Consider the following 27150-nt stretch of genomic DNA (forward strand, 5'->3'; position numbering starts at 1 on the left):
CGGGCCCGGGCACAGAGGGGACTCCGAGGCTGTGAGCCGTGTGGCCCTGCCCCAGAGATGCTCCAGGCCCACCTGCTGGTGTGGACCCTTGCTGGACCCCAACCCTGACCCCCCACCCCCTTTCCCAGAATCCCTTGTCTGCTGCTGGAGGGGGTGGGGACTGGGCAGGGGACACAAATGCTGCCAGCTAAAGTAGGTCAGGGGGTTTACCTCCCCAGTCCGGCCTCATCGCCCAGCCCTCTGGACGCGGCCACGCTTACACTTACACTTTGAGGAGTCAGCTGGATGTTGACATCGGGAACATTGCTGCCGGCATCAGTGTGTCACTTGTGAACCTTTCCTACGAGGCGTCCTCAGGTGGGCGGAATCCTGGAAGTTTCCTTGTTGTACTCTGTTGTTTACGAAAATGAGAACAAAGAAAAAGGATGACATTAAGAAATGCTTTCCTTTATGTCGTTTAGTTTTGTGCTGCTCAGAGCCGCCCTCATCACAGACGGGCTGGATGTGCCGCAGGGACAGAAATCCGCCCAACTCTCTGGGGCTGCACGGGAAGGGGGGGCGGGTGAGCCGGGCCCGGGAGCCCAGGTGGACAGGAAGCGCGTCTGCCTTCGGCCCCTCGTCTCCTCCCCGCACGCCCAGCCCCGGCCAGCGCCACTCCTCTGCCTCGGAATCTGGCCAGGGACCGTGCTGTTCTCTGCCCGTGCAGACCCCGCCCCCAGCTCCCCAGCCTCTGTGTTCCCGACCAGGCGAACAGCCCAGACCCCCTCGGTGCCCAGGGAGACGGTCGGCGGGGGCCGGGCATCTCCCTTGAGGCCACCGGCACCAGCCGAGCAGGGGAACCCTCCCCTCTGTGTGGGTCCAGGCCTCAGGGGCAGGCAGAGGGTCATGGACCGGCACCCTGAAAATGCCCCTGGCAGCCCGTCCCCCCAGCATAACCTTGGGGTGCACACAGGCCACACGGAGCCTGAACTCACAGATGCCACCAGACCCTCGGGGTCCCCTCTGCCCACCCGCTCCCCCCTCACACCTCTGAGGCTTGCCTCTCCACGCATGACCTCCAAGGGTGAGCCCTGTAGGTGGGCATCCTCGGAGGGCTGGGACTTGACTTTGTTAAAGGGGCCCTCCGTATGCCCATGTGCCCCCGTCACCATCCGTGTCAGCCACTGGGTGGCCCCATCTCGGGGACCCCTAGAGGCCTGTTGGCCCACCTGCCTGCTTTTCCTCTGGGCCTCCCTGGGCCCCCCCTGCAGAACCCCATCTCTGGTTCCTCCTCTTCTCCCCCCTCCAGACGTTGCAGTGTCCCAGGGCCCAGTCCTCAAACCACTTCTGTCTACACCCTACACATCTGAAATGGAAGTCTGCCTCCCCCACCCAAAGCATCCTGTTCCCTTTACTGGTTCAATCAGCTGCTCACCACTCCGCCCAAGACCTTGGGGTCCTCCCGACGCCTCTCTTTTGCTCATCTCTGCCTCCAATCTGCAGCCCTCGGTCTGCCCACGGCCGCCGCCTGGCTCGGACCCGTGCCAGGACCCTCCAACCACCCTGGAGAGCCCACTCCCACAAATCAGCCGTGTCTTCGCACTCCGCTCCCTTTTTCCTCCTTCCCTTTCCCGCCGTGGGGCCCAGTCTTTGCCTGTTGGGGACCGCACAGGAAAAACCCCGAACGAATGGAGAAGGGTGCCAGTGCAGCTCAGCCCAGCGCTGGGGTGCGGGAAGGTGGAGAGAGCAGAGGACACTCAGCTTAACATACGGGTCTGCACGCGGGTTTGTGGACACATGCACAGATCTTCCCGCTCTGGAAACGGTGCCGCCTGGTGACGGCAGGCGGGCCTGGGCCTGGCTCTCACTCGCACTGCTCTCCGCTGAGAGGAGCTGGGGCCCCTCCGGGAAAAGGCTGAGCTGAGTGAGCTCGGCATCTTGTACCAGAAGGTAAGGAAGTACCTAAACAAAACGACGTGTCCAAAGGACGCAGGATCCCACTGAAAGTGGCGGACGGTAGGCCCTCGAGTAGGACAGCAGCCCAGAGTCCGTGCTGACATCAGTCCAGATGTAAGAAGGTACACCCCCAAGAGGGAGGGGAACCCCAGCCTCGTCAAAGAAATCACAAGCGCTGTCCCTATGAACTGCTTCGTCACTGCTTACTAATTAGTTGCTTACTAACGAGTGCAACTACTTACTAATTAATTACTTACTAATGAGTGCAAGGTGCTCAGCAGTTATCTTCACAGGGAGGGGTCTTGGCAGGTGTTATCTCACCCAAGTGGCGAGACCTCACGCGAGCGGTGCCGGCTGGCTGGGCACTCAGGGCCCCCGGCAGGCGGGACGTGAGAAGGACACAGCCTCGCCTCCCAGGGGGCCCCACAGAAATACAGAAAGCACAGGACACAGACACAGCTAAGGAAGGGGGCATTCTGCAGAGACACGTGCAGCATGTCAAGACGGGGGGGATGTTAGATCAGTGGGGGGATTTCCTGATTTTTCAGACTGCACTACACTTATGCAGGAGAGACTCCTTATTCTCAGACGGTGCAGAAATAAATAGTTGTATGGAAGGAGAGACTGGATAATAAGGAAAATGCCATAAAATGTTGACAGTTGGGGAATCTAGGTAAACAGAGAGACTATCCAGAATTTCCCAGTACTAAGTGTACCACTTTTCTGCAGATTGGAAGTTATTTCAAAACGGAGAATTGGATCCAAGCAAAAACAATCCCACGTAGTTTCCACGGGTGCCTATGTAGGCAAGTCAATGTTTAGGAATAGTCTGGAGGAGTCTGCAAAGGTGCACAGCCCGTGATGATCTCAAGGGAGGAGAACAGGATTGGAGGTGGGGGAGGGGGCGGACGAGCGTCAGCAGGGCCCGTGACACCCCAGCCGTCTGCACGGAGATATCACAGGCAATTTGTAAGAGCAAACGTGGGTGTGAGAGGACAGGAAAGAAAATAGCATCCCTGTGAAATCGCAGAGAAGCCGAGGCGGGTGCCAGTGTGAGAGAGCAGAAGGAGAGGAGGTTTGGGTGGGGCGGCTGCCATGCCCTCTGAGGGGGGCAGGCCCCGGGCACAGAGCAGGGGGGTATTGCAGGACGACGTCACCGGCCCTGACGCGGCCAAGGAGTGGGACGGCAGGTGCAGGACACGGAGGCCCTCCCCTTGGTACGGGCTTTCTGGTTCCATGTCTTTGCCCACAGTCATAGAGTGACTGCAGCAGCTCCAGACCTTGCACCTGGCCTTGAAGCAGGTCCAGGGAAAGAGCCTTTCCTCCAGAAGGCAAACTGAGTTCCAGGCCCACCTCTCACTGGTCGAAATTGGATATGCGCCGTTCTGATGGCATCGGGCTGAGACTCAAAGGCTCTCTAGGTGTGGACATGAGCCAGGGTCTCCCAGATGCAAACGCTCTGACTCAGGAGCCATGGGGCTGGGTCCCTTCTGTATTTAAAAAATTTTTTTTCTTAATCTTTATTTATTTTTGAGAGAGAGACAGAGTGCAAGTGGGGTGGAACAGAGAGGGAGGAGGACACAGAGTCCGAAGCAGGGTCCAGACTCTTGAGCTGTCAGCACAGAGCCCGACACGGGGCTCGAACTCATGGACCGCGAGATCATGACCTGAGCCGAAGTCAGATGCTCAACCGACTGAGCTACCCAGGTGCCCTTGGGTCCCTTCTGTGTTTAACAGGGCCCCTCAGTGATTTGGATGTAGGCTGACATTTAAGAAATCAGAGCCCACCCTGGGCCCAAACCCAGGGGCAAAAGGACAGGCAGGGCAGGGCTGCTCACCCCCAGGCTGGTCAGGAATGATCATGATGCAGGGAGGGGACTGTTTCCTGAGCAGCACGGACAACGGGTGCCCTGCTGACCTCCCACCTGACAGCTCGGGGCTGAGGCTGCTGGGAGGCAGGTCCTGAGCTGCCAGGCCCCCTCTGCTGCCCGGTTGCCTCAAACCACACCGGACTGGGGGGGGGGGGTGCCTCTGGGTTTCTCCCTGCCACGGCAGCCGAGGATCTCAGCCTCCCCCCGCCCCCCTCTGAGCCATGGTGGCCCCAGACTGTCCCTTCAGGGGCTTTGGGGCCACAGTCTGATGCGTCTTTGTTTTTTTAAACTGCTTTATCGAGACATAATCACATACCATACAACATACCTCTCTGAGGGTACGAGTCAGTGGTTTTGTCACAGTCACAGGTATGTGCAACCAGCCCCCCAGGAAGAAGCCTGTCCCCTTTAGCTGTACCCCCCACTGCCCCTCCCAACTCTGAACCTGCTCTGTCCTCACAGATTTTCCCATTCTGCACATTTCAGAGAAGTGGAATCCTGCTCCACGTGGCCTTTCGTGTCTGCTTCTGTCTCTCCGTGCTGCTCTTGAGGTCCGTCTGTGGCCCAGCTGCCCGTCGGGGTCCGTCCAAGGCCGAGCTGCCCTCCGGTCCGTCCGCGGTGTCAGTGTTTCACTCTTCTGGGCTCAGCCACGTCCCACCAGGGGATAGACCGCATTTTGCTGGCCTGTTTCCACCCTCCGGCCATCGCCAGTGTGCCCCGTGGACCTCTGGGTGAGCGTCCCCGTGTGGACGGTGCCGTCAGCCTCGGGAGGCCCCAGGCGTGGTTCTGCCTGGCAGGGGGCGACGCCTGAGTAGCTGTTTGGGGGGCCGCCAGGCTGTTTCCGGGAGCAGCCGTCCCCTCTCCGTCCTGCCGGCCGTGTGCCAGGGCTGTGACTTCTGCGCGTGTGCACCAACACTCGTTACCGTGTGCCTCCGTGGTCCCGGTGGAGTCTGCGGAGGGGGCGCAGGGCGGGCGGCGGTGCCTCCCCGGGGGGACTTGCTGCCGCCGCGCGCTGCCCTGGCGCCGAGTCTCTGCCCCGCTGGCCTCCACCCCCTCCCGGATCCGCGAGGGTGCCCCTCCCGGACCCCAGTCCTGAGCCCCACCCCTGCCCCTGGCTTGGGGACTGATGGCACTGTCAGTGATGGCGTGGCTGTCGTTCGTCGCCGGGGCTCAAGGCCACTGGTCGTTTCTCTCCTTAGGCCCAGCTCTGCGCGCAGGAGGCTTTCGGGGTCAGCAACCCCCCTCCGCCCAGGCGGCTGGGCTCCGCGGCCCCGTCCGTGGCCTCCTGCGCCTTCCTCCCTTAGAACAAGAGCGGGGCCAACGGGGCCGTGCTGCCCCCTGGTGCCCGCACACGGCACCTGCAGGGGCCGCCGCGAACTTGGCACCTCCCAGGACCCCAAGAACAGTGTCTAACCTACTTAGAGCATACACCCTGTGTCAGGCCAGCTTAAGCCAGGGACATACATGATCTCAGTTAATGTCCCCAGGGCCCTGCAGGCATTTCCCCAGTGAAGACACAGGGTGGAGTGACCTGGCCAAAGCGAGCTGTCCTCAGGAGCCCATGTCCCACGGCCAGCCCCACCTACTCCCTGTGCACCACTCAGGAGAGCCTGCACGCACCCCTCCCAGGGGCAAGAGGCTTTGGGGTCGGGGACATGCCACCCCTTCTAGACCGACTGAGGACCAAGGGGCCCGGAACTCCCGGCTGCGCCCTTCCGGCCTCTCCTGCGGGGTCCACCCGGGGTGTGCACCTGTGGGCCACAGCCACCAGCAATGCCCGGAGGGTGGGGTGGGCTGAGGAGGGGCCCCACCTGCACCTGACATGCTAGTGTATCTGTCAGGGCAGGAACAGAGGGTGCCCGGTAGGTTGGTCCTATGTGAGGGTTCTGTGTGGGCTCCCCAGCTGGCACGGAGCTCGCCCACACACGTGGCCATCTGGCCCCCATTGTCCCTCGAGGAACAAGAGGGGACTACTCAGGCACAGGCCGTGTCCAGGGAGCTGGGAAGGCCGTAGTGAGCAAACAGCGGGTGGCCCCATCTGGGGACACGCTTGAGGGAAAGAGCCTAGGAGTGAGGGTGGTGGGCTCCAGGTGAGGGGGGCGCCACCCTGCAGGGGTCTCAGGGCTCCCACCTGGGGCGCTGGCCTCGGGACTGTGAGGGTGGACCTCACTGCCGGCATCCCTCCTCCCTCCGGCGCCCAAGGGAGCATTTCGTGGAGGGAACAGATGGAAAAGGGGAGAGGGGGACCCAGAGTGAATGGGTGAGGCAGTGGGAGGTGGGAGGGAGAGGGAGAGGGGGTTAGGGACTGGGGGGGCGAGTGGGGGAGTAAGTGGGGGGATGAGAAGGTGGAGGGTGGAGGGGAGTGAGGGGTACGGTGAGTCAGGAAGATGAGGGGGCATGGTGGGGGGTGAGTGAAGGTCTCATGTTTGGATATCTGGTCTGCTCACCAGCACAGCCCCACTGCTCACCAGAGAAGTTTCTGGAAGCAGCACATGTCAGATGAAAACACGAGAGGTCTTCGGTCAGCGAGTGAGGACGACACTATCACTAATCTTCAAGGAGGGGAGCACAGCCAGGCGGACGGGACGGACCACGCCAGCCTGTGCCCACCACGTCCCCAGCTGTCCCTGTCCGGCTGGGATTCGGGCCTGGTGCCCTCTGCCTCTTGCCCCCAGGATCTCACACTCAAGGGCAGGGCCGGCCTTGCTCCCCGGGTGCTCCTGCGCCCACACCGGAGCTGGCACGTGGCCAGAGCCCAGCCCCTCCCACCTGGGCCCCCCCAGCAGCCCCTCAGCTAACACTGCGGGGTGTGGATTGAGTAGTGTCTTAGTGTGGACACTGAGCTGGTCGGGCCTTCAGCACAGAGCTTCTCCTTGGCCCCAGTGGTCACCGTCTCTCCCCATATTCATTTTCTAATCTCATGGGTCCCCATGCTGTCACTGCAGACACCCTCTGAGACCCCCAGGGAAGGGGACCCTGCAGGTCACACCCCCGGCCCGAGACCCCGGCCCACCCCGGCTCCAGCCGCTCTACCTCGTGCATGAGGCCCCGCCCCACCAGGTGTCAGTCCTCACCCCCCCCCCCCCCGCCCATCAGCGACCTATGGTGACAAGAGGAGACACCCCCCACAGAGCCCCTAGCACAGAGCTCAGACCCACGTGCCGGCGAAAGCCAACCGTCTGTTCCTTCTCTCCTGTCCGGAACGCGCTCCTGGGGTGGTACTGAGGCACCGGGACCACGCTGCCTCTCATGCTGAGGTGTGGAAAGACCCGGAAGCCCCCCCCCCCCGCCCCCCGCCCCCCGACAAAGCAGCACCGGCCAGGGGCCCTCGGGCAGCCTGGTCACCCTGGTGCCCACGGGGAGGGGGTGCAGGCTCTGAGCTCCCCGAGGACGAAGGACAGGAAGCGGAGCACGCTGGGCCGGGACCAGCTGTACACCAGCGCCCCTGCGCCCGTGCCCCGCGGCCACTGGAGCCCAGCACGTGGCCCTGGGACAGGGAGGAGAGGCGGAGAGTCCCAGAGGAGAAGGGCGCGGACACGGAGGCCGACGCGGGAGTCGGGCCAGGGATGGCGGGCACCGCCCATAGCTGAGAGAAGAGTCTGGAAGGGATCCCCCCCAGAGCCCCCAGAAGGAGCCCACCCTGCAGACACCTTGATCTTGGACGGCCAGCCCCCGCGACGGCGGCCGGAGAGAACAAGTTTGGTGCTAAGCTGCTCAGTCTGTGCTGAGTGGTTATGGCCCCTGGCAGGACGGCGTGGGCTCAGCATGGACGCCTTGTGGGCCTGTCCGCGGGCTCCGGGCTCCATCCCCAGCGCCCCATCCAGGGACACCGGGCTCCGTCCCCAGCGCCCTGTCCAGGGACACCGGGCTCCGTCCCCAGCGCTGAGCGTTCCGGACTGTGCCCTGAAGCCACAGCCGTCACCCCAGAGCCTGGGCACATACTCCTCCCACGGGCTTGGTGCCCCCAGACAGCCCTAGAGGAAAACACGTCCCTGAAAAGGGGAAGGTGGCATTATTTCGTTAGGAAGGCACCTGAGACTGGCGTGTATTTTCGCATTTTTATTTCCAAGTGTATCTTTTCGATGGCTCTCACTACAAAGAACCACCACGGACAGTGACCGCTGCCTTACAGAAACGAGAGCACAATGTAACACCACGGCCCGGCACAGCTCGGGGGGACCCGGGGTGCCCAGGCCCCCACGCTGGGCGCACAGCCCGCCGGGCTCCTGTTTGAGGCGTGAGCTGCAGGTGTGTGTGAAGTCCCCGAAGGACAGGTAGTGGGTCAGCGTGCGGTAGGTGTCGTTGGCCTTGTTACAGATAGGGAAACCGAGGCAGCAACGTGACCTGGCCTAGACGTGCCCGGATGTGACCCGACGCTGTGCGTCTTCAGGGAGCCCACTTTCGGGCCCCATGGCCGACCAGGTTCCATGCTCCACCCACACTCCATCCGCACCTGGTGGAGGGGCTGGAGGCCTGGGGCCATCACCTGCTCACTCCTGAGCCCCCCCGTTGCAAGCCCTCGGCGGCCTCTCCCCTGGCATTGAGGCCGGGAAGCCTTGACGTGAAGGAATGAATCCCAGCCGTTCTCCGGGCCTCTTTAGCTGAGCGTCTGACCCTTCCCGGGTGTCCACCGGCACCCTCGACCTGGGCCACCCTACAGGAGGCCCGTCGGCTGCCCTGCTGAAGTCAGAGCAGTTGGTGCCCCAGCCCACGGCTCCCCCGAGGAGTCCCCGGCAGCCCGCGACCTCACACCTGCGTGGCACAGAGCCGGCCCGGCCGAGGGCCCTCCGGCCTGGGCTCCTGCCCCCTCGTCGGCCTTGGCTGTCCCACAGCGAGCTGGCCCTGCGGGAAGGGCATCCTGAGACGGAGCACAAAGACCCCCTGCCGTACTATCCGGTCATCCAAGCACTGCTTGCAGAAAAGCACGGGAAATAAAGTCATCACTGCGCGTGACCGGCACCGTGCAGGGCCGCACCGGGCAGGCACGCGGCCCCTGCCCACAGCCCCGCTGTTCGCTAGTGGCCGGGTGAGCCGGCCGGGATGTGTGCGGACGAAGAGGCCGGCCTGCCAGCCGCGCGCTGCCTGGGCGAGCCACCTCCTGTGTCGGCCCGGGTGGGGGGAGCCGGGGGGGCCGGGACCCTGATGGGCCGACGGAGAGCGTGGCTCCAGGAACGAGAGATCCTGGCAGGTTTCCCAGAGGAGGGCTTCTCGGCCAGCGCCTTGGGCACTCATTGGCAAGCTCAGCGGATGGGGAAGCCACACCACCGCTCCTGGGCTCCTACGTGGGCTCAACAGGACTCTTCGCCCGGCCTCTCCAAGGTGCACGGTGAGCCCCACGCACGCTGCTGTGGCTCCGGGGGCTCGACGATCCTGGGGATCATGTGACCGTTAGTGAGCGTCGTGGGCAGGGGCGCCTCCTCTGAGTCCTTGGAACACGTGAGCTTGACAACATCTGTCCTCGCGGAGCACTTCCTCCACTCCCTGTGGATCCTGGACATCTCTTGCCACGAGTGGCCCGTGGCCAGCACGTAGATGATGGGGTCGGCCACGCCGTTGGCCGTGGACAGGCACAGGAACACCGCGGAGGTCGTGTACAGGTTGGCTTCGAAGGCGCACATGGAGCCCGGGTCTCCCTTGTAGTAGGAAAAGGCAACGGCCTTGACGAGGAGCGCCAGGTGGTAGGGCGCGAAGCAGACCAGGAAGATGAGCACCACCGCGATGGCCAGGCGCTTCGCCTTGGCCTTCTGGGCGGCGCTCAGGCCCGTGCTCAGCCTGATGCTCCTGAAGATCCGCTGGTTGGTGAACGCGATGACGGAGAGAGGGACGGCGAACCCCACGGCGAAGCGGGAGTAGCAGTAGCTGGCGACCCTGGTGTTGGTGGGCAGCGTCTCGAAGCAGGTGTCCCCGTCTTCCATCTCAAACACCGGGTAGTGGATGAGGCCGACGACGAGGAAGACGGACGCCGAGATGAGGAAGGCGGTCCTCTGGTGGCGGCGGCCTCGGGTCTCCAGGGCATACACCACCGCCGCGAAGCGGTCGCAGGAGACGCAGCACAGGAAGAGGATGCTGACGTACAGGTTGCAGAAGAAGATGTAGGCCGTCACCTTGCAGGCCCACGGGCCCAGGGTCCAGCGGTGCTGGTTCTGGATGTAGACGACCCAGAGGGGCAGGGTGCCGATGTAGAGCAGCTCGCACAGCGCCAGGCAGAACAGGTAGACCGCCAGCACGTTGCCCTGCCGTGCCTGCAGCAGCGTCAGCCATGCCGTCAGGCAGTTGGCCGGGAAGCCCAGCAGGCACACGAGGCTGTACGCCACCACCAGGACCACTCTGCTGTCCTCGAAGGACACGTTACAGGGGCCCGTGCCGGGAAACGGGGTCGCCGAGACAGGGCCGCTTACTAGGGTGTCGTTCCCTGTGGGACAGAGACAAGCATGAGGACGGGAGCGCCTGGGAACCAAGAGAACATACGACTCGTGCTCGTTCCAGACCAGAGGCACCAGGCGTTTAAGGGTTCTCCAAATGCCTGTCAGATTTTTGGGCTCCAGCCTGGCGGCGTCACAGCCCGTGGGCTGTGCGACGCCGAGTCCTCGTAACTCACGGAGGTCATTTCTCAAAGGGTTGCTTGTGTGCCGGAAAACAGTGTATTCTTTTTTTTTTTTTTAGTTTATTTTTGAGACAGAGAGAGACAGAATGTGAGCAGGGCAGGGGCAGAGAGAGAGGGAGACACAGAATCCAAAGCAGCTCCAGGCTCCGAGCCGTCAGCACAGCCCGACGCCGGACTTGAACTCACGAACTGCTAGATCATGACCTGAGCAAAGTCGGGCGCTTAACCAACTGAGCCACCTAGGCACCCCCAGAGTGTATTCTTTAATTGTTGAGTGACCGTTCTTCTGTGCACATTTTCAATAGAGTCGGGGTGCCCCCCCCACCGCCCTTCTCTAGCAGCTTTCATGCTTTGACCCCCACCCCTGACCCCGGCTCGTGCGCAGCACCATCTTGCCTGCTTCAACTGTCAGTTATGGAGAAAAATGATTAACCCCCCCCTGTCGTGATGGGGGATTTGTGTACTTCTTGTAGTTCTCTCAAGGTTTGCTTTATGTGTTTTAAGCCGTTGTTAATTGGTGCGTGTGAGTTAAAAACGGTTCTGATTTCCTGATGAATCGACCTCTGTACTATTATGTCATGGTCTCTTTATCTCTGGGGTAGGCGGAATAACGCCCCCACCCCCCAAAGACGTGCACGTCCTGATCCCAGAACCTGTGAGTCTAGCAGCTTGATTGGCTCATGCGCAACTCTGGTTCCGTGGCAAAAGGAGTTGCAAATGGAATTGGGTTTGTGAATTGCCTGGCACTAGGAAAAGAGGGAGGCTGCCGTAGATTGCCGGGGCAGGCTCGGTGCTGTCCAGGGTCCCGGAATGTGGGGACGTGGGGGCCACTGGCCCTTCTGAAGAGGGAGGAAGGGGCTGCCAGCCCAGGGATGCGGGCAGCTTCTGGGAGCCGGACACGCAGGGAAACGGCTTCTCCCTGAGTCTCCAGGAGGAGCGTGGCTGTGACACCCTGATTTTAGCCCATTTCTCACCTCTCATCCCCCGAACAATGAAGATGGGCATTTATAAGCCTCTATGTTTGTAGTCATTTGTAACACAATCACAGGAAGGCAGTGTAATTTCTAATAATGCTTTTAATACTAAGTCTTTGTTTAGTACTTAATATAAAAAGAGCAGCTCTCTCTCGATGACTAGTCATTGGTATTTTTTTCCCCACCTTCTACTTCCAGCCTGTCTGCATCCTTGTGGTTTGGATGTGACGCTTCCGACTGGAGTTAGAAATCTGACGCTCGCTGCCTCTCAGTTACCGATTGCAATCCGTTTATACTCTTGACATCACTGATATGGTTTTGTTGCTTTTCTCCACCTTACTTTGTGCTCCTTTGTCTGCTTTTCTGTTTGCTTTTATTCCCCTTTTGTCTTTTGTTATGGGTTGAACTGTGCCCCCCCCAAAAGACGTGGGGGACCCCTGACCCCAGCACCTTAGAACATGACCTCATTTGGGGCCGGTCTTTGCAGAGGCGGCCGGGTTCAGATGAGGCCATTTGGGTGGGCCCTAATCCCTTGGGACCGTGTTCTTATTACGTGGGCACATTCGCACACAGGGACGCGGGTGGGGAAGACGGTGTGGGGACACAGGGAGACGGCAGCCCTCCACCAGCCAAGGAGAGCGGCTAGGACAGACTCTCCCTTCCCGCCAAGCGAGCAAACACATCTTCTGGATTTGTTTACTTCTTAAATTCTGTTTCCCGCCTCTACTCATTTGGAAGTTATTATCAAGTCTATTTTTAGGTTTTCAGAGACTACCCTGGAAACGAAATGTGTGCCTCTGTGTGTCCGGAGCTCGTCAGAGTCTGCACCCTCCTGAGCGTGTGGCCCGGGAGCCCCGAGCGCTATCTCTCTGGGCCCGACTGGCCGACGCACCGCTCCCCCCAGGGTTCCAGTCGTGTGGGGACTCGCGCGTTTCTAGCTTCGCACGTTGGCCTTGTCGTCCGCCCTGTGCGACGAGCCACGTGGCGGCCGGGCTCCTGCTGGCCCACCTGCCTCCTCTGGGCCGCCCTCCTGAGACCCCTCGTCCTGCCTCAGGACGTCCTCTGCCGAGGACAGGACCTTGCTGGTAGGGGCCCCCGCGGGTCCGCCTGAGACGCCCTCTTCACCCAGGGGTCCCCCGCGTCTTTGGCACGTGGACGCCCTGTGCTCTGTCCTCTGGCCTCCGAAGCGGGGAGCAGTCACCCGTCGGTCTGGCTGTCCTGCCTTCGGACCTGTGGAATCCGAGAGTGTGTCGATCCCACCAGTGTGCAGGGACCCCAGGTTTCGCCCTCAGGGCTCTGCTTGGCTGTGTCGGACACACGAGTCTCATCTCACTGTGGGGCCTCCTCCACCTCGGCCCCCTTGTCCCGTGCCATCCAAGGAGCCTGCTGGTGTCCAGCTATAGGGTAGGAGTCCCTTCATCGGTGTCTAACTCGTCCAAGTGATACAGCCTTCATTCCTGGAAACTCCATCTGGCTCCTTTCCAAGTCTGTCCGGATGGCCTCTGGCTCAGTCCGTGCCCTGCGTGCCCCCGACGCGCCCCAGGTGCCCCTGTCGCACCCATGAGGCAGTCCCAGCAGCTGGCACCGAGGGCTGAGGGCTCTAACCCCGCAGCACTAGCCCTCTGGCCCCTGCCCATGCACCACAGCCCAGCTCCCTTGAAGGTGGGAGGTGGTTCTGAGCCCACGTTTGCTGGGCATTACCTGCGGGCATCGCCTGAGTGGAAGGGGCATCGCCTCCCGTCACCAGTTGCCTGGGACCCCCATCCGAGCTCTGGCAGCCAGCGGGCAGGGATCCTCGGATTCACTCCAGCCCTCACTGCCCAGGGCTGTCCTTTGGGGTCCCGTATGCAGGGGACCCCTTTCAAGCCCCACACCCACTCCCGCACCAGAGCCACGGCTCACCTGCTGTCCCTGCCCATTAGGAAACGAACAGCAGTGAGTCAGGGCGTAAACGCAGAACGGCCTCTGTGCTGTCTTAAGCCTGTGAATGTCCCTGTGCTGATTCTCACTGAGATTCAGTAACAGGGGACAGTCACCATCATATGGCATCACACGAAGTCCGAGGGCCAGAGACGCTCAGGGCTCTGGAGTTCTGGGGACCCCAATGCCCCGGGACGGAAGGGACCGCGTCGGTGCACAGCCTCGGACACCCACCCGGCCCGGTGCCGCTGACCACCTTCCCCAACCCTGCTCAGGGTTTTCCTTCCCCTCGAGAGTTCAGACAAGCTTTCACGGGGCTCGGCCGATGTGTGACCCAGCTCTGAGGTGTTTCGTAGCAGGAACGCGTTGAGGCTGGCCGACGGGCCACCGCATGGGAAGTGGGAGCCCCAGGGAGTGCCCCTAGTGTCCCTTCACCTACAACTGGGAAGACGCCCGGACACGGGGGCCCCTGCAGCACCTGCTTGTGACAGAGGCCCCTGGAGGAAGGCGTGACCTGACGGCCACCTTTGAGTCACCACCCCGTCCAACAGCAAGAAGCCAGTGAGGACAACAGCCCTGAGCCCCGGCTCAAGCTGCCAGAGCCCGAGGTGGGTGCTCACTGCCCTCCCTCACCGGTGCTCCTGAGGGGCAGGCGATGTGGCGGGCGGACGAGTCACAAGGACAAAGCGTGCCGTCAGGCGTGAGCCCCCAGCTGTAAGCGGCAGGGACACTGCAGACGCACGCACTCTCTGGGGACCCGCCGTGGGGAAGGAATCTGCCCATCCCGGGCACCTCCCTCTCCTGCCCAGCCTGCTCTCCTGGGCCCCCTCTGACCGCCCGACCTGCGCCTGGGGCCACCCTGGACCCCGTCCTCCCTCCCCCGCCTCCTCTGGGACCTGTCACAGAAACGAACGTCTGTGTCCTTCCTGGTGACACACGCTTACCAGAGCCTTTGCCCCTGGCCCGTGCCTTTCAGTTCCTCAGGAGACGCTGGGGACGCTTGCAACACTGCCACACTGTCCCCGTTAAACCGGAAGTTAAACCCGAAGTCCCCTCGGCTCCCGCAGCGCCCGCGCCCCGTTCTGCTCAGTCCCTGGGAGTCGACCCCCCCCAGGCCCCCGCAGGAGTGGGGTCACACAGGGTTTGTGTTTCTACGTCTGGCTTCCCTCACTCGGCTTCAGGTCCTCAAGGCCCGTCCCTGCCGCCACCAGTGTCCGAACGTCCTTCGGCGCTAAGGCTGGGCCGCGTGCGTTCACGCAGTCCTCTGTCGATGGAGGCCCGGGTCGTTTCCACTCCCCCCCCCCCTTTTGGATGCATGCTGCCGAGAACTCGGGCGTGCAAACGTCACTTCGACACCCGGCTTTCACTTCTTTCGGGTAAATACCCGTAGTGGGATTGCACATCACACGGCAGTTCTGTTTTCGACTTTGTGAGGAACCGCTGGGCTGTTTCCCGTAGCGGCCGCGCCAGCTTAACGTTCCCACCGACGGTGCACGGGGACCCGGTCTCTCCGCGTCCTCGCCAACACTTTGGTGTTTTGTTTTGTGAGGGTCGCCGTCCTAATGGTCCTAATGGGTGTGAGGTGGCTTCTCCGCCCCCTCCCCGGGACAGGCACAGCCATCCCCATTTACCGGCGAGGGTCCGAGGCACGGGGGCCTGGGCGCTGTCGGGCCCACTTATCAATTGCCCCCCCTCCCCCGCAGGCACACACGAGGGCCCCGAGCCCCTGGGAAAAGGGCGGGAGACAGGTGACAGGTGACAGCTCTGGGGCTCGGCACTTGGCCAGAGATGGGCATGATAAGAGACCCCGGTCCCTCGCGGTCCTGTTCCCGGTGTTTCCTAGCGCCTCGAGAGCAAAGAAACAGACGCTTCCCTGTGTCTTGATGGAGACCCTACACCTTTATTGTTTCGGAGACGGTTTTTTTTTCAGACAAGGCTATTTTTCACGCTAAGTTTTGAAGTAATTACTCCTATGTTGAGGGGACGGCATTCTAGAAAAATTCTTGCAGTCCCTCCTAAGTGGTTAAAGTCGACGGAGACGCGAAGGGGGCTCACCTGGCATACTTGAGTTGCTCCGATCTCAGAGAGGCTCTAACACGCACTCCGGTTTCTAGTACATGTCATGTGTCTTCTTGATCCTACTGAGCAGTTTGCTCCAAGAGCTCAAAGTGACCTGGACAAAGAGTAGGACGGAATGGCTTTAGGAAAATCAGATTAGATCAGAAATTAAGTCATTCAACAGATGACTCAACCCTTAGCGAGCATTTGTTATGTGTCAAGTCTTGTATTTTGATATATAGATATAACTATATATGATATATATGATATATATATCATATATAGGATATATATAGATATATGATATATATGATACACATATGATATATAGATATATCTATATATGATATATAGATATGTTTGGATATATATAGATATAACAGCAGATCCTCAATATACAAAGAACATCTGCAAATCAATAAATATGGGAAGTTTTGGGGCACCTGGGTGGCTCAGTCGGTTGAGCGTCCCACTTCGGCTGAGGTCATGATCTCACAGCTCGTGAGTTCGAGCCCTGCATCAGGCTCTGTGCTGACAGCTCGGAGCCTGGAGCCTGCTTCAGGTTCTGTGCCTCCCTCTCTCTCTGCCCCAACCCACTCGCCTTCTGTCTCTGTCTCTCTCAAAAGTAAACAAACATCAAAAAAAAAAAATTAAAAATGAATGAATATAAGGAGTTTCGGAGCCCATGAGCAGATACTTTGCAAAAGACGTAATAAACAGCTCCTAAAAACCCAAAAAGGGCTCGACTCTACTTATAAGCAAAGAAATGCGAACATCAACGTCAGAAGGGCAGTCTTTTCTTGCCTATCAGGCTGACAAAAAAAAAGGACTCTAATTCTCAGTGTTGGCGAAAGTGTGAGGAAGCAGGTGTCTTTACTGCGTTGATGGGAGCATAAACCGGCATGAATGTTTTGGGCCCGATTGTGCAGCATGCTTCCAAAAGTCTGGGGCGCACTTAACTTTTGATCACATAAAATCCTTTCTAGGAATTTCCCCTGGCGAAACAATGACCCAAAATGTGAAGTGCGTGTGACTTGCAGGCATGTCACGGCACCTCCCCCCCTACGGAAAGGACCAGGACCCCCCAGGAGAGCGCCCACCATGCCTGTAGGGGCCTGAGCTACAGCAGGGCCCTGGCAGGTGGGGGACAGCGTCCACGGCACCCTATCTCGATACTTCCTTCCCTAACCAGAGGCGCCCTTATCCGCCAGAGAGGGTCTGGGAGAAGGCGAGCGCTCTAAACCCACGCTCCCACAGTGTGCAGGGCACACCTGGAGCCCCAAGGGGCCGTGGGCTCCTGCTGTGCTCCGTGAGGCAGGCCCATGGGCCTCTCTGTCCTGCAGGGGCAGAGGCTGGGCCCAGAGGGGCTGCTGTGCTGGCCCCAGTCCCGCCCAAAGCTGCCTGGGCAGGGGAGGTACACCCTAAGAGCGCAGATTACCCGCCCGGCCCCCCTTGGTGTGTTTCCAGCAGTCAGAGGTCACAGGAAGCCAGGGTTTGCTGAAGCTACAGAAAGTAGCTCCTGGAAGTCAACAAGGTGAGTCTAGAAAGTTGTTTCCCAAGTGACGTTGACCTTCTGAGCCCACGTTCCCAGACACGCTGGCAGGCGTGGGCCCGGAGGGCCGCCGCTGGGCCTTGCCCATCCCGCCCCCGGGTCTCGGGTCAGCCCCCTGCAAGTTGGGAAGGCCCGACAAGGGGGGCGGCCCCCGGGAGTTCCCTGACAGGTCTGTGGCCTGTTCTAGAAGGCCCTGCCCCCGCAGGAGATGGTCTAAGGCGCTCCCAGCTGTGACCCAGCAGGGCCCGCATGGCGCCACCCCCCAGCACGGAGCCCCGGCCGGCCAGGGGTGAGGGGGTGGGCCCGACTAAGGGGGGCCCCCAAAGGAGGAGCTGCGGGGACGCCAGGCCACCCGGAAGCCGTCAGGACGTCCTGCAGCCCCGGGAGCGTGGGTGCCAGCAGCCTCAGCCCGGGGCCCGAGTTCCTCCGTCACGACGGTGAGCTGCCTGCAGCAGGGGCTCCGGGCCCGGCCGCCCTCACGCTAACTCTCGAGTGTTCTGGAAGCTGTGAGGCTGAGCCCGTCCCCGGGGGGCCGCACTGCCCTGTCTCCCCCGCGCACACAGGAGCGGGGAGGGGTGGGGTCTCTCGCAGCCGCTTCTGCAAACGCCGGAGGAAGTGGTGCCCGAGCAAAACAGCGCGCTCCTCTGAGCTGAGGCCTGCGGGGGCCACGTGGAGAGCAGACCGGTGCGGGGCGAGGGGGGTCCTGGGGCAGCGTGCTCACGCGGCCCGTGGGGGCCCGGTGCTCGTGTCCAGGTCCGGGCCACCTCCCTGACCCCGTCAGGCACCGGCAGTGCGGCCCGCCCCCGGCCAGCGCCCTGGCGGCCCGCCTTCTCCCCCACAGCCTGTCCTGCTCCCTGCCCCGTGGATGCACGGCTCCGGATCTCAGCCCACGGGCGTCCCAGGGCCTCCCTGGACCTGGTGACCCCGTTTTCCGTCGTCCCCCGCCCGCCACCCTTACCGCCACTACTTTCTGCTGCTTTCCTGTGCTCCCCCCGCCCCTGAAGGCGAGCAAGTCCCAGAGCCGGCCAGCGCCTTGCTCCCGCCCAACCTCGGCGGGTCCCTGCATCATCCCGGTGGCCGGGACACGGGGCAGCCCAGGCCTGCGTGGGGGTTGGGGGCGCTGGCCGCGGCACCCGGCACGGCCAGGGTGGCAGTGGCCGTGCCCTCTCGGCGTCCCCACCCCACCCGCCGCAGAGCACCCTGGCCGTCCCGCGGGGCTGGATGTTAGGTGGGGGGGCCAAGAGCGGCGGGGGTGGCTCCCCGTGTCCCTCCACAGCAGCTCGTGGTCACGCACGGTGGCCAGTTCTTTCCGAGAGCCACCGCGTGTGCGGGCGGCCGTGGGGACCCACAGAGGCGGGTGTCAGCTGTGGGGCAGGCGGAGTGACACATCCCGCGGGACGGCCCGCTGCAGGTCCCAGGCCTCACCCAGCTGGCTGCTCCCAGCCCGGGGACGCAGGGAAGGGACAAGCCCGCCATGCCTGGAATGCCAGCCTGGGCCTGGAGGCCTGGGTGGGGGGGGGGTCTCTGTCCTCGGTCTATTCTCTCGGGGAGCTACGACAGCCACACAGCCCCGAGCATGACCCTGCGCCTCCACATCCCCAGGGGCCCACAGGCCCCACCTCCCCCCAGCCTGACCGGGGCTCCGGTGACAGCTGGCTCCAGTCCCCTCGCGGCTCCTTCTGGTCCCCTGGCTCCGCTCCCAGCGAGCACCCTCACCGGCCGCTGTTCACACACAACCCGCTGAACGAGCGCATCTCCCACCACGAGCTGCCCCGGCAGCCCGTCCCCCCAGCTTCTCAAATATATTCCTCAGCTCTGACGACAGGACTTTCAAACAGACCCCAAGGCACAGCCACGGGACACACACCGTCTTTACCCCGCCCTGACTGTCGCCCCGGTCCCGACACGTTGCTGAAAGCCCCGGGGATCGTCTGTGGTTTCTGGGGCCGTTTCACGAACACTGCTGGACATTTCGGGTTCTTCCACGTTCCCCACATTCTCACACCCAGCCCTGACTTCGTTTCTGTGTCCCAGCTGGGAGTTTCTGCGCCCCCGGCCCTCATGGCACACAGACCACGTGTGTTTCCCACGCCCGGTGGCCAGGCCGCTACCGTTCCCCTTTTGATAGACTCTTTTTGAGTAGGCTTTACAGCCCAGCGTGGGGCTCGAACTCACGACCCCGAGATCAGGGGTCATGTACTCCGCCGACCGAGCCGGCCAGGCACCCCCTCCTCGCATAGATTTTAAGTGCAAGTCTTAAAAATTCATTTGCGAGGCCGCGCGGCTGGCTCAGTGAGTAGAGCACAGGTCTCCCGGCCTTGGGGTTCGAGTGTCCTTAAAAAGAATTGTCTTAATTCGTTTCATGTCTTTGGCAACAAGCTTGATGCCGCCCCCCAGCCCATCCATCTGTATTGTCGTGTCCCCCTCTGCCCCAGGTGGCTGCCTCCCCCCTCCTCCTGGCAGGTCCCCTGAAACCATCCTGTCACCTTCCTGGGCACACACGTACCTGGGAGAATATGGGGTCTCACTCCCCGTCCCGGCTCTCGGCAGATACGGAACACCCCGCTGGCCTTGGCCCCACACCGGACGGCGCCCTGAGGGGCCCCAGGACCAGGCCCTGCGGCCAGGCTGACTGTCGCCCCAGCAGAGAGCCCGCTGTCCCGCCTGTCCTCCTCATGCCCACGTGGCCCCAGCAGCCCTGGAGGCCAGGGAGCCAGGTGCTTTGTATATCACCCACCAAACACCCTGAGAATCAGCCACGGTCCCACAGCGGCCAGGAAGTGCCACTCCCCGCCCCGGAGAGGAACCTGCCTCTGAGCTCCGACTCGCTGGCCCCCTGGAGCAGCGACCACCGCGAGAACTCGGAAGAGGCCGAGCGAAGGACCCCAGGTTAAGACTCTCGACCAAGCCCCCACCTTTGTGCCAACAAATCATCCCAGCCCCCCACCTGTCCGGGCGCCCCCCTGCCGACCGCTCCCCAGCACATGGAGCCCACGACTTACTCAGGGAGGCAGACCTCATGCTCAGCTGTGAACTTTCAGGAAGTAGCAGGGGTCCAGAGATCTCTCTCAAACTCTCCTAACCGCAAACGGGCGGGCCCAGGATGGCCGGCGGGGTTGGGGCGTCCGTCATCCGCCTGGCGCCTTGAACTCTCCTGGAGGCAGATGCAGGGAAGCAGCCCAGACCTACTTCTCCTTGTGGCTCGTGGTGGTGACAACCTCAGACACAGGCCACACGCTCCGCATTCGCTCAGGACCTTCCCAGCTGGCTCGGCCCACACGCGGGAGCAGCTGGAGCGACCGCTGGTGCGCGGCCGCCCCAGACACACGGCTCCTGCCCTGGCCCCCGGTGCGCCCTCCCCTGGCGGTGGTTCACGGGGTGACCTCCCTCCTCACTTCCCTTGCCCGGGGCGGGGCTCCCACTGGAGGGAAGGGGCCTGCGCGCCCTGTCCTCGGCTCTGAGTCTGGCCCCAGAGTTCACCCCGGCTGGGCGCAGCGGACTTCGCCGGTGGGATTCTCTGTGAGGGGCCACACGGGTTCCCTGGGACACAGCGTCCTGCACCGAGGCGCTGCCCCGCCCTGGCGGGCCCAGCTGCCGGTCCCCCATCCGGCTTACAGGACCCCAGGCTGAGGCACCCGCAATCCAAACCCCCACCCCACTTTCCCTGGGAAACGCTAGGGGGAGGCAGGTGGTCCGCTGCCTTCCCCCACTGCCAAGGCCTGACCCGGTCCTGACTCTGTCAGTCCAGGGGGCGCAGGGATGGGCCCCCCGCACTTCTCGGGTGGCCGTGCCCAGCCCTGCAGCAGGGACAGTACGTGGGGGCGGATCTAAGGCAGCCACACCCCCAGGCGTGTTCGGGGCCGGGAGGGTCCCTGTGGGGGGTGCCCCGCAGGCCGCCCTTTCTCTAAGGGACTCTCGGGGCTCAGCCTGCCACCCTGCAGGCTCTCGTGGCTCCGGGCAGGGGTCCGCTCAGACCCGGCCCGAACAGCGATTCGGCGTGAGTGGCTGCCGAGTATCTAGAACGCTGGGCCTGGAGTCCGCACAGGTCTGGGCGCAGGGCGCACCTCAGCCTCCCGGAAACACCCCCCTGGGGCCTGGCCACTGCCCACGAGCACCACGCGCCTCCCGGGTCGCCGCCCCCGGCGGGTGGGGCCGCGGCTCAGGGTGGCCTGGGAGGTCGGGCCTCAGCAGGGCCACAGCCCCCATCAGGCCGGGTGTGCCGGGGATGGCGGGGTCCGGGCCGGGCCTCCGCGGACGGGTCCGTGTCTTCTGGGGCTCCCCTGAGGCCCCGCTGATGGGTTCAGGTCTGACACAGCTCCAACCTGCACCACCATCAGCTCTGTGCCTTGGTGGCCGGGTCAGGGACGGCGGCCGGTTCAAGTTAGGTCCGCTGAGCCCTCCACCCCCACCGCTGGTAGGGCCTCTTCTGGGGCACGGACTCCGGCCCAGCGAAGGGCGTGCGTGTGTGGGACGAAGGTCTCAGCAGAGGACGGGGCTGCCGAGAAGCAGGGGTGAGTTCACCTGGCCGAGGGGCTGGGGGCCTATTCCCGAGGGCCGACTGCCTTCCAGGTGGGGGGAAGGGGGCCGTAGCCACCTGACAGTGCCCCCAGGGGTCACTGGCTCCTGACTCCTGCTGGGAAGGTCCCCCACGGAACCTGGAAGGACTCTGCACGCATCGCATCGGGGCCACCCCGTTCACACCATCTCACCATAAGCGGAAGTCATTCACCATTTCGAGTAGGTCCTATTGTCTCAGATTGAATCTCACAAGGTAGGGAAGGGTGGGCGGGACGACTCTCTGCCACCTGCTCCGGCTCTCGGGGTGTCTGCCCAGGGCGGTCTGCACCCCCAACCGAGGGACTCAAGGGTGTTTATTCTCCTCCTGGGTCCTAAAGTCTTTATAACGAAAAGGAGGCAGGCTGACGAGCCCTCGAGGAACCACCACCTGGATTCAACAGATGTGAAGACCTCGGATGGGCTTCGTCTAGAAGCGTCCACGCGTCTGAGTAGAACGCAGGCCCCCGACTCAGCCCCCGGGACACTGGCGCGTCCACCTCCGGCCCCCTCCTAGCGTACGCGGCCACCCCGCCTCTCTCCCGCGCTCTGTGCCTCCCCGGTTGCCCCACGTGGTCTGACAGCGGGTCCCTCGAGCCAGGGTCCGAGCGAGGGTGGAGCACCCCCGCCCGTGTCTGCTGGGCCCCTCCACCCCCAGCCGCCCATAGGGTCGACGGTTTAAAGTGACCCGACCGGTTGGATCTGCTCGCTTGGGTCCTTCTGGTGTCATTTAACGTGTTCTTCTGTCACCTGTTTCCCAAACTAGGAAAGGGGGTTCTCCCGCCTGGTTTGGGGCAGTTTGGCGTTTCTGGCGGTCGCACCTCTGGAGAGCGTGTGGTAACACAAGAGGCTCACCGCCTCCCCCTCCCCTCCTCACCGCCTCCCCTCCCCTCCTCACTCACCCTGGGAGCCTTAGCGTCACTCGGAGTCCCGCCAAGGCAACATTTCACCTGCTTCGCTAAGTGCCGATTTTGCACTTCCTGGATGCTTCCACGCGCATCCGCTGGCCAGCGTGTGTGGGAGGCACCGTCACCCAGCATGTTCCTCTGGCGAAGCTCTCCAGAGGTGGCTGAGCACTCAGAGTCTCTCTCTCTCTCGTCAAGGACTCATCGGTCTGTTCGAATGTGGGAAATCGTAGGTATCACAAAACCTACGGTTCCGACCGCTTCTCCGTGTATGCCTCAGTGGCATTAAGTACGTCCACACTGGCCACGGCCACCACCGCCTCCAGGACACGTCCAAGGTCCCAGGCTGAAGCCCTGTCCCCGTGAAACACAAACAGCCCTTCCCCGGCCGGCATCACTCCGCTGTCCGTGTCCACGAAGCTGGCCAGTCTGGGGACCTTCTATTTGTGGCTCAGACAGGCTTTGTCCCCCTGTGACGGGTGTGTGTCACTCGGCGTAGCGTCCTCAGGGCTCACCTGTGCCGGAGCAGGTGTCGGGACGCCCAGCGTGCGGATGGACCGCACCCCGCGTGTCCATTCCCGTGTCGAAAAACGCTGGGCTGCTGTCGCCCGCCGGCTGCCGGGGCCTGGGGGACGAGGCTCACGGGTCTCCGGATCTCCAGCGTGTCTCCGTGAGGCACGGTCATCGTTCTGAAAGATGCCAAACTTGCCCCAAATCTGAGCAGTTGCCCACGCTGCCTCTGTGGGGTTGATCTTACGGTTTGTCTCCCTAGACCTGCCCTCGAGGTCGGTTGCCCACGCCACGTGCCTGGCACAAACCCTCCCTTGTCGTGGGCGTCGGTCTGTCCGCGGACGCCTGGTCCTGTTTGCTGGGATGCTCAGTTTCTGCTGCTCCGAATGGTCCTTCCAGCCTCCCTGACTCCTCGCGTCTCCCCACCCTCCTGTGGCTCTGCCGCCTTCGGCCGTCGTCATGGAGGAGGGGAAGGCAGGGGGCTGCGGGGGCTTCCTCCTAAAAGGACAGGAGTTCCCCCAGACGCGGCTCTGAAGAGAGTGGCCCTGAGAGGGAGGAGGCGGGGGAGCAACGGGGCTTCCGAGAGGGGCCATCTCAAGAGCTCAGTGATTTTGAAACCCTCGTTGCCACCGGGCCACACGCTGAGTGTGAACCATAAACCCTCCTTCAGCCCAAGACAGGCTGCCCCCACCCCCACGGATAAACACGCTCAACACACAAGGGTCTTCTCTCTCGGAAGCGTCCACAGCCTTGGGAGGCTGGTGCCTGATCTCGTGGTCAACGGTGGCTGCTTGAGCTCCGGCCTTCACAGCTGTATTTCAGGCATCAGGAAGGAGGACAGCGGAGGATGGTGGAGCCCCCGGCCTGTAAGGAGGCATCCCAGACTTCCGGCCCAGTCCTTCCAGCCCTGCGTCCTGGGGAATGCGGTGCTGTGGCCACGCCTGGCTGCAGGGGAGACTGGAAGGCGTGATCTCTGCTGTCTGCCGATGCCTAAGAGAGAGGGGGACAGACGCTGCCTCGGGCACACGCGGTCACCAGCTTCTCTTCGACCCGGCAGGGTCGGGGGTGTGCACTCGGCAGGCCCTGGGATGAAAGTGGACCAGAAGGGGTCGAGCCGGGAAAAGCATGGAGGAGCCTAGGGACCAGAGGAGCTGGGGAGAGGGGTGTCCGGGGGAGGCCCCCGGGGCGTGATGGACAAGGGGAGGCCCCTGCGACCCCTCCGCGGCCCAGCCTCCGGAAGCAGGATGGGCATGGCTCCTGGCCTCTGTGCGCACCGACAGAGGTCCGCCCTTCCGGGGGGAGGTAGTGATGCCAAATAGCCTCGTTGCGCAGCCCGGAGTCTCCGAGGGCCACCAGCTATTCAGCAGGAAGTATCAGGTGTCACCTCGGGTGATATTTTGGGGGTGCACACAGTGTCGCCTCTACCTGCTGGGGGCGCAGAGGATCCTGGAGCCCTGCAGAGGGGGTCACAGCCACACCGGACCCTGCTTTTGTGACCAGCCGTCGGCCCCGTCTGTCCGCCTGTCTCTTCAGTCCGCGAGCCCCACGGGCCGCGGGTCGGCACCCCATCCACTTTGGTGCCCCCGAGCCCACGGTGCCCTGAGCGTCCTCCCCGTCAGAGGGAACCAGTCTCAAAAGATTACGCGTGGGTGCAGCCTCCTGACGTCAGAGCTGCTGCCGGGTGGGCGGAGGAGGATGCCCACCCTCGGATTATGGGGCGTTTGGGGCACCACAAAGGGTCCCTTGCGCCCAAGAAAACCTGTTCCAGGGGGTCGCGGACCAAGTGGCAAACAGAACAATAAGCGTCAGAAGAAAGCGGAGGTCTTCACGTCCTGGGGGCTGTCGGGGCCGGGGCACGGCAGGGGACCGCGGGCCCTCGCTGCAGGACGGCCACCCGCTTGGCGGGACAGAGGCGACCGGTGCACCCGCGAGCTGCGCGTGAAGGTGCAGAACCAGGCCGTTCAGGGAGGACTGTGCCGGAGGGCGCCGCGCTGCCCCGGGGACACAAAAGGACCTAAGAATCCCCCCAACTCACCAGGAGGCCCCCGCCTGCTGTCCCTCCCCTGGCCACTTCAGGAAGCGCTGTCCAGGCGGCCAGGTGGTGAGGCTCACAGAGCACCGCGCGTCAGCGTCCGCCTTCTTTTCCGACTCGTTCCTCCAGTCCCCACACTGCCGAGGTCGGCCCCAGACGGGAGACAAAAACCTGGTTCTTCCCACCGGATTCCTCCTGCCTCTGGAGACCCCCGGCCACCATCTTCCCCTTGCAGCACGTCCAGTCCAGGGCCTCCCCGGTGGTCCCCAGGCAGGACAATGTCTCACCCACGGGGACATTCTTGGTTTCACAACTGAGGCGGGACGCTCCTAACATCTGGGGCTGGGGGGCCACGGGTGACGCTACACATCCCCTAATGCACAGAACACCCCTCCCCCACCACAAAGAATTACCTGGCCCCAAACGTTGGCAGTGATGGTGCTTCCAGAGAGCCTGCCGGCCTGTGGGCACCAGGGGAGGGCTGGGAACCGCTCTGCCCCCGTCCCCATGAGGAGAGCGGGCCGGGCACACAGGCCGCCTGCTGCAGAGAGGAGGCCCCTGGCCCTCAGCGCCATCCCCCGCCGAACCACCCGCCCTCCCCCCCCCCCCAGCCAGGGTGGCTTGCCTGGGAGCCTGGATGAGACCCTGTCCCCAGCCACCCCCCTCCCCCACCTTCCTGCCTCCCCCCCCCCCACCCGGCCCGTGGCATCTGGGACCCGGAGCCTTCCTCCCGCCTGCACCCTCTGCAATACAGAGAAAAGCAGAAGTGCCCTCGGACGGGGAATGCCAGGGGTGGGGTGGGGTGGGGGCTGTGGCTAGCCACCCCCCCCCACACCTGCAGCTGGCTGACACCTCCTAGAGAGCAGCCCCTGCAAACACACTGCTGACATCTGACACTACGACTCACACAGGAAGCAATTTGGTTTCCTCTGCAGGGCCTCTAGCCAGCCTCAGGTCTCAGCAGTCTGGTAACGCCCAGCTTGGGGGGGTGGGATGGCGGGGAGGGGGCCCAGGATGCCAGGCCGGGGTGCTTACAGAGCCCCTGCCCTGTGCACCACCCTGCGCAGCTTCTGGAGACCAGGCGGGTCCTCCGGGAGCCCACAGCCCACGGAGGGGGCCCCCTCACGTCAGCGGGCGCCAGAGAGAGGCCGCTGTGGCCACCCCGGGAGTGTGACCAGAAGCATTGCAGAAGGACTTGGAGCCTGGAAGGGCATCGGGGCAGAGGGACAGGGACAGTGAGGCTGGGAGGGGTGACTGCCCCCTGGGCCTGCAGGGTCTCCCGGGGGGGCGGGGCGTGGTGGCAAGTAGATCCTTTCTGTGAGGGGCCGAGCGCTCCGTCACACGCTGCCCTGCCTCGTCAGGGTGAGGGCAGAGCCAGAGGGCGGCGTCCAGGCCTGCGGCCCCAGCACCAGGAGACAGAAGAGCAGGGGCGGGGACCCACTGGATACCGGCAGGAGGCGAGGCGGAGGCAGGAGCTGGGCATTGCCCAGGGGACGGCTAGGCCGGGGGGGCGCAGAGGGCTGCCCAGAGGAGACCCGGGGCCTCAGGGCACTACAGGTCAGCTGCCTGTGGTGAGGTGGGGCCAGGCCAGAGGGCGGGGGTGCAGGGGTGCGGCTGGCCCACGGCAGAGGTTATGCTGGGGGGGGGGCGGGGGGAAGGCGTGAAGCTCTGACGGGCTCCCCGGGGGCAGCAGGGGCCGCTTCTCCCCCTCATAGAAAATCCAGGCCAGAGGCAGGCGCCGTGTCCACTTCCTGCCCCTCACCTGCCGCCCAGCGGGGAGGGGGACGAGGCCTCGGTCAAGCCTTCCACCCCAGCCCCGCCAGCACCCACCCGGAGACCAGGCCTTGCTCACCTTCACACACATGCGTGGCTGCACACGTGTGCACACACAAACACACCACACACCCACCTGCACACTATCACGTGTGCAGGAACCGGCTCCTCGGGGGGAGGGTGGGGCCCGGGGGGGGGGATGGGGGTGAGGGGTCACCTGCGAAGCCCTCAGCAGCCCCCGGGGGAGGGGGACGTCTGGAGCCCCTGAGCCCAGAAGCAGGGCTGGGGGCTGCGAGCTGGGAGGCTGGCCTCCAGCCTCACCTGTCTGCTCCCGGGCCTGCCCCCCCCCCCGTCAATTTTTTCCGCCACTGGGGGTCCCTCGAGACTCCACGGGCATTTCCCAGTCCGTGAACTTGGGACATGCTCACGTCGTCCGTAATTTCTTTCCACTGTGCAAATCTG

The 27150-nt window shown here is 63.2% G+C and overlaps 1 protein-coding gene across 6 annotated transcripts; it reads right to left on the reverse strand.

Annotated features, from left to right (window-relative positions):
* Positions 1-27150, reverse strand: GPR132 (G protein-coupled receptor 132). Of its 6 annotated transcripts, XM_053225051.1 has the most exons (6): positions 25823-27150; positions 25329-25456; positions 22371-22582; positions 19917-20068; positions 15360-15477; positions 7941-10218 (listed from the first exon to the last, which is right to left on the reverse strand). In XM_053225051.1, the coding sequence occupies exons 5-6, from the start codon at positions 15364-15366 to the stop codon at positions 9095-9097; spliced, it is 1131 nt and encodes a 376-aa protein (XP_053081026.1). In that variant the 5' UTR covers positions 15367-15477; positions 19917-20068; positions 22371-22582; positions 25329-25456; positions 25823-27150; the 3' UTR covers positions 7941-9094. The 6 variants fall into 6 exon arrangements, 4 of the variants coding, with proteins under 4 accessions (XP_053081026.1, XP_053081027.1, XP_053081024.1 ...); XM_053225052.1 differs by lacking the exons at positions 25329-25456; positions 25823-27150 and adding an exon at positions 22889-24740; XM_053225049.1 differs by lacking the exons at positions 22371-22582; positions 25329-25456; positions 25823-27150 and adding an exon at positions 21436-21998 and having other exon boundaries at positions 19917-20431.

This window comes from Acinonyx jubatus, chromosome B3 (assembly GCF_027475565.1).
Source record: "Acinonyx jubatus isolate Ajub_Pintada_27869175 chromosome B3, VMU_Ajub_asm_v1.0, whole genome shotgun sequence".
NCBI lineage: Eukaryota > Metazoa > Chordata > Mammalia > Carnivora > Felidae > Acinonyx > Acinonyx jubatus.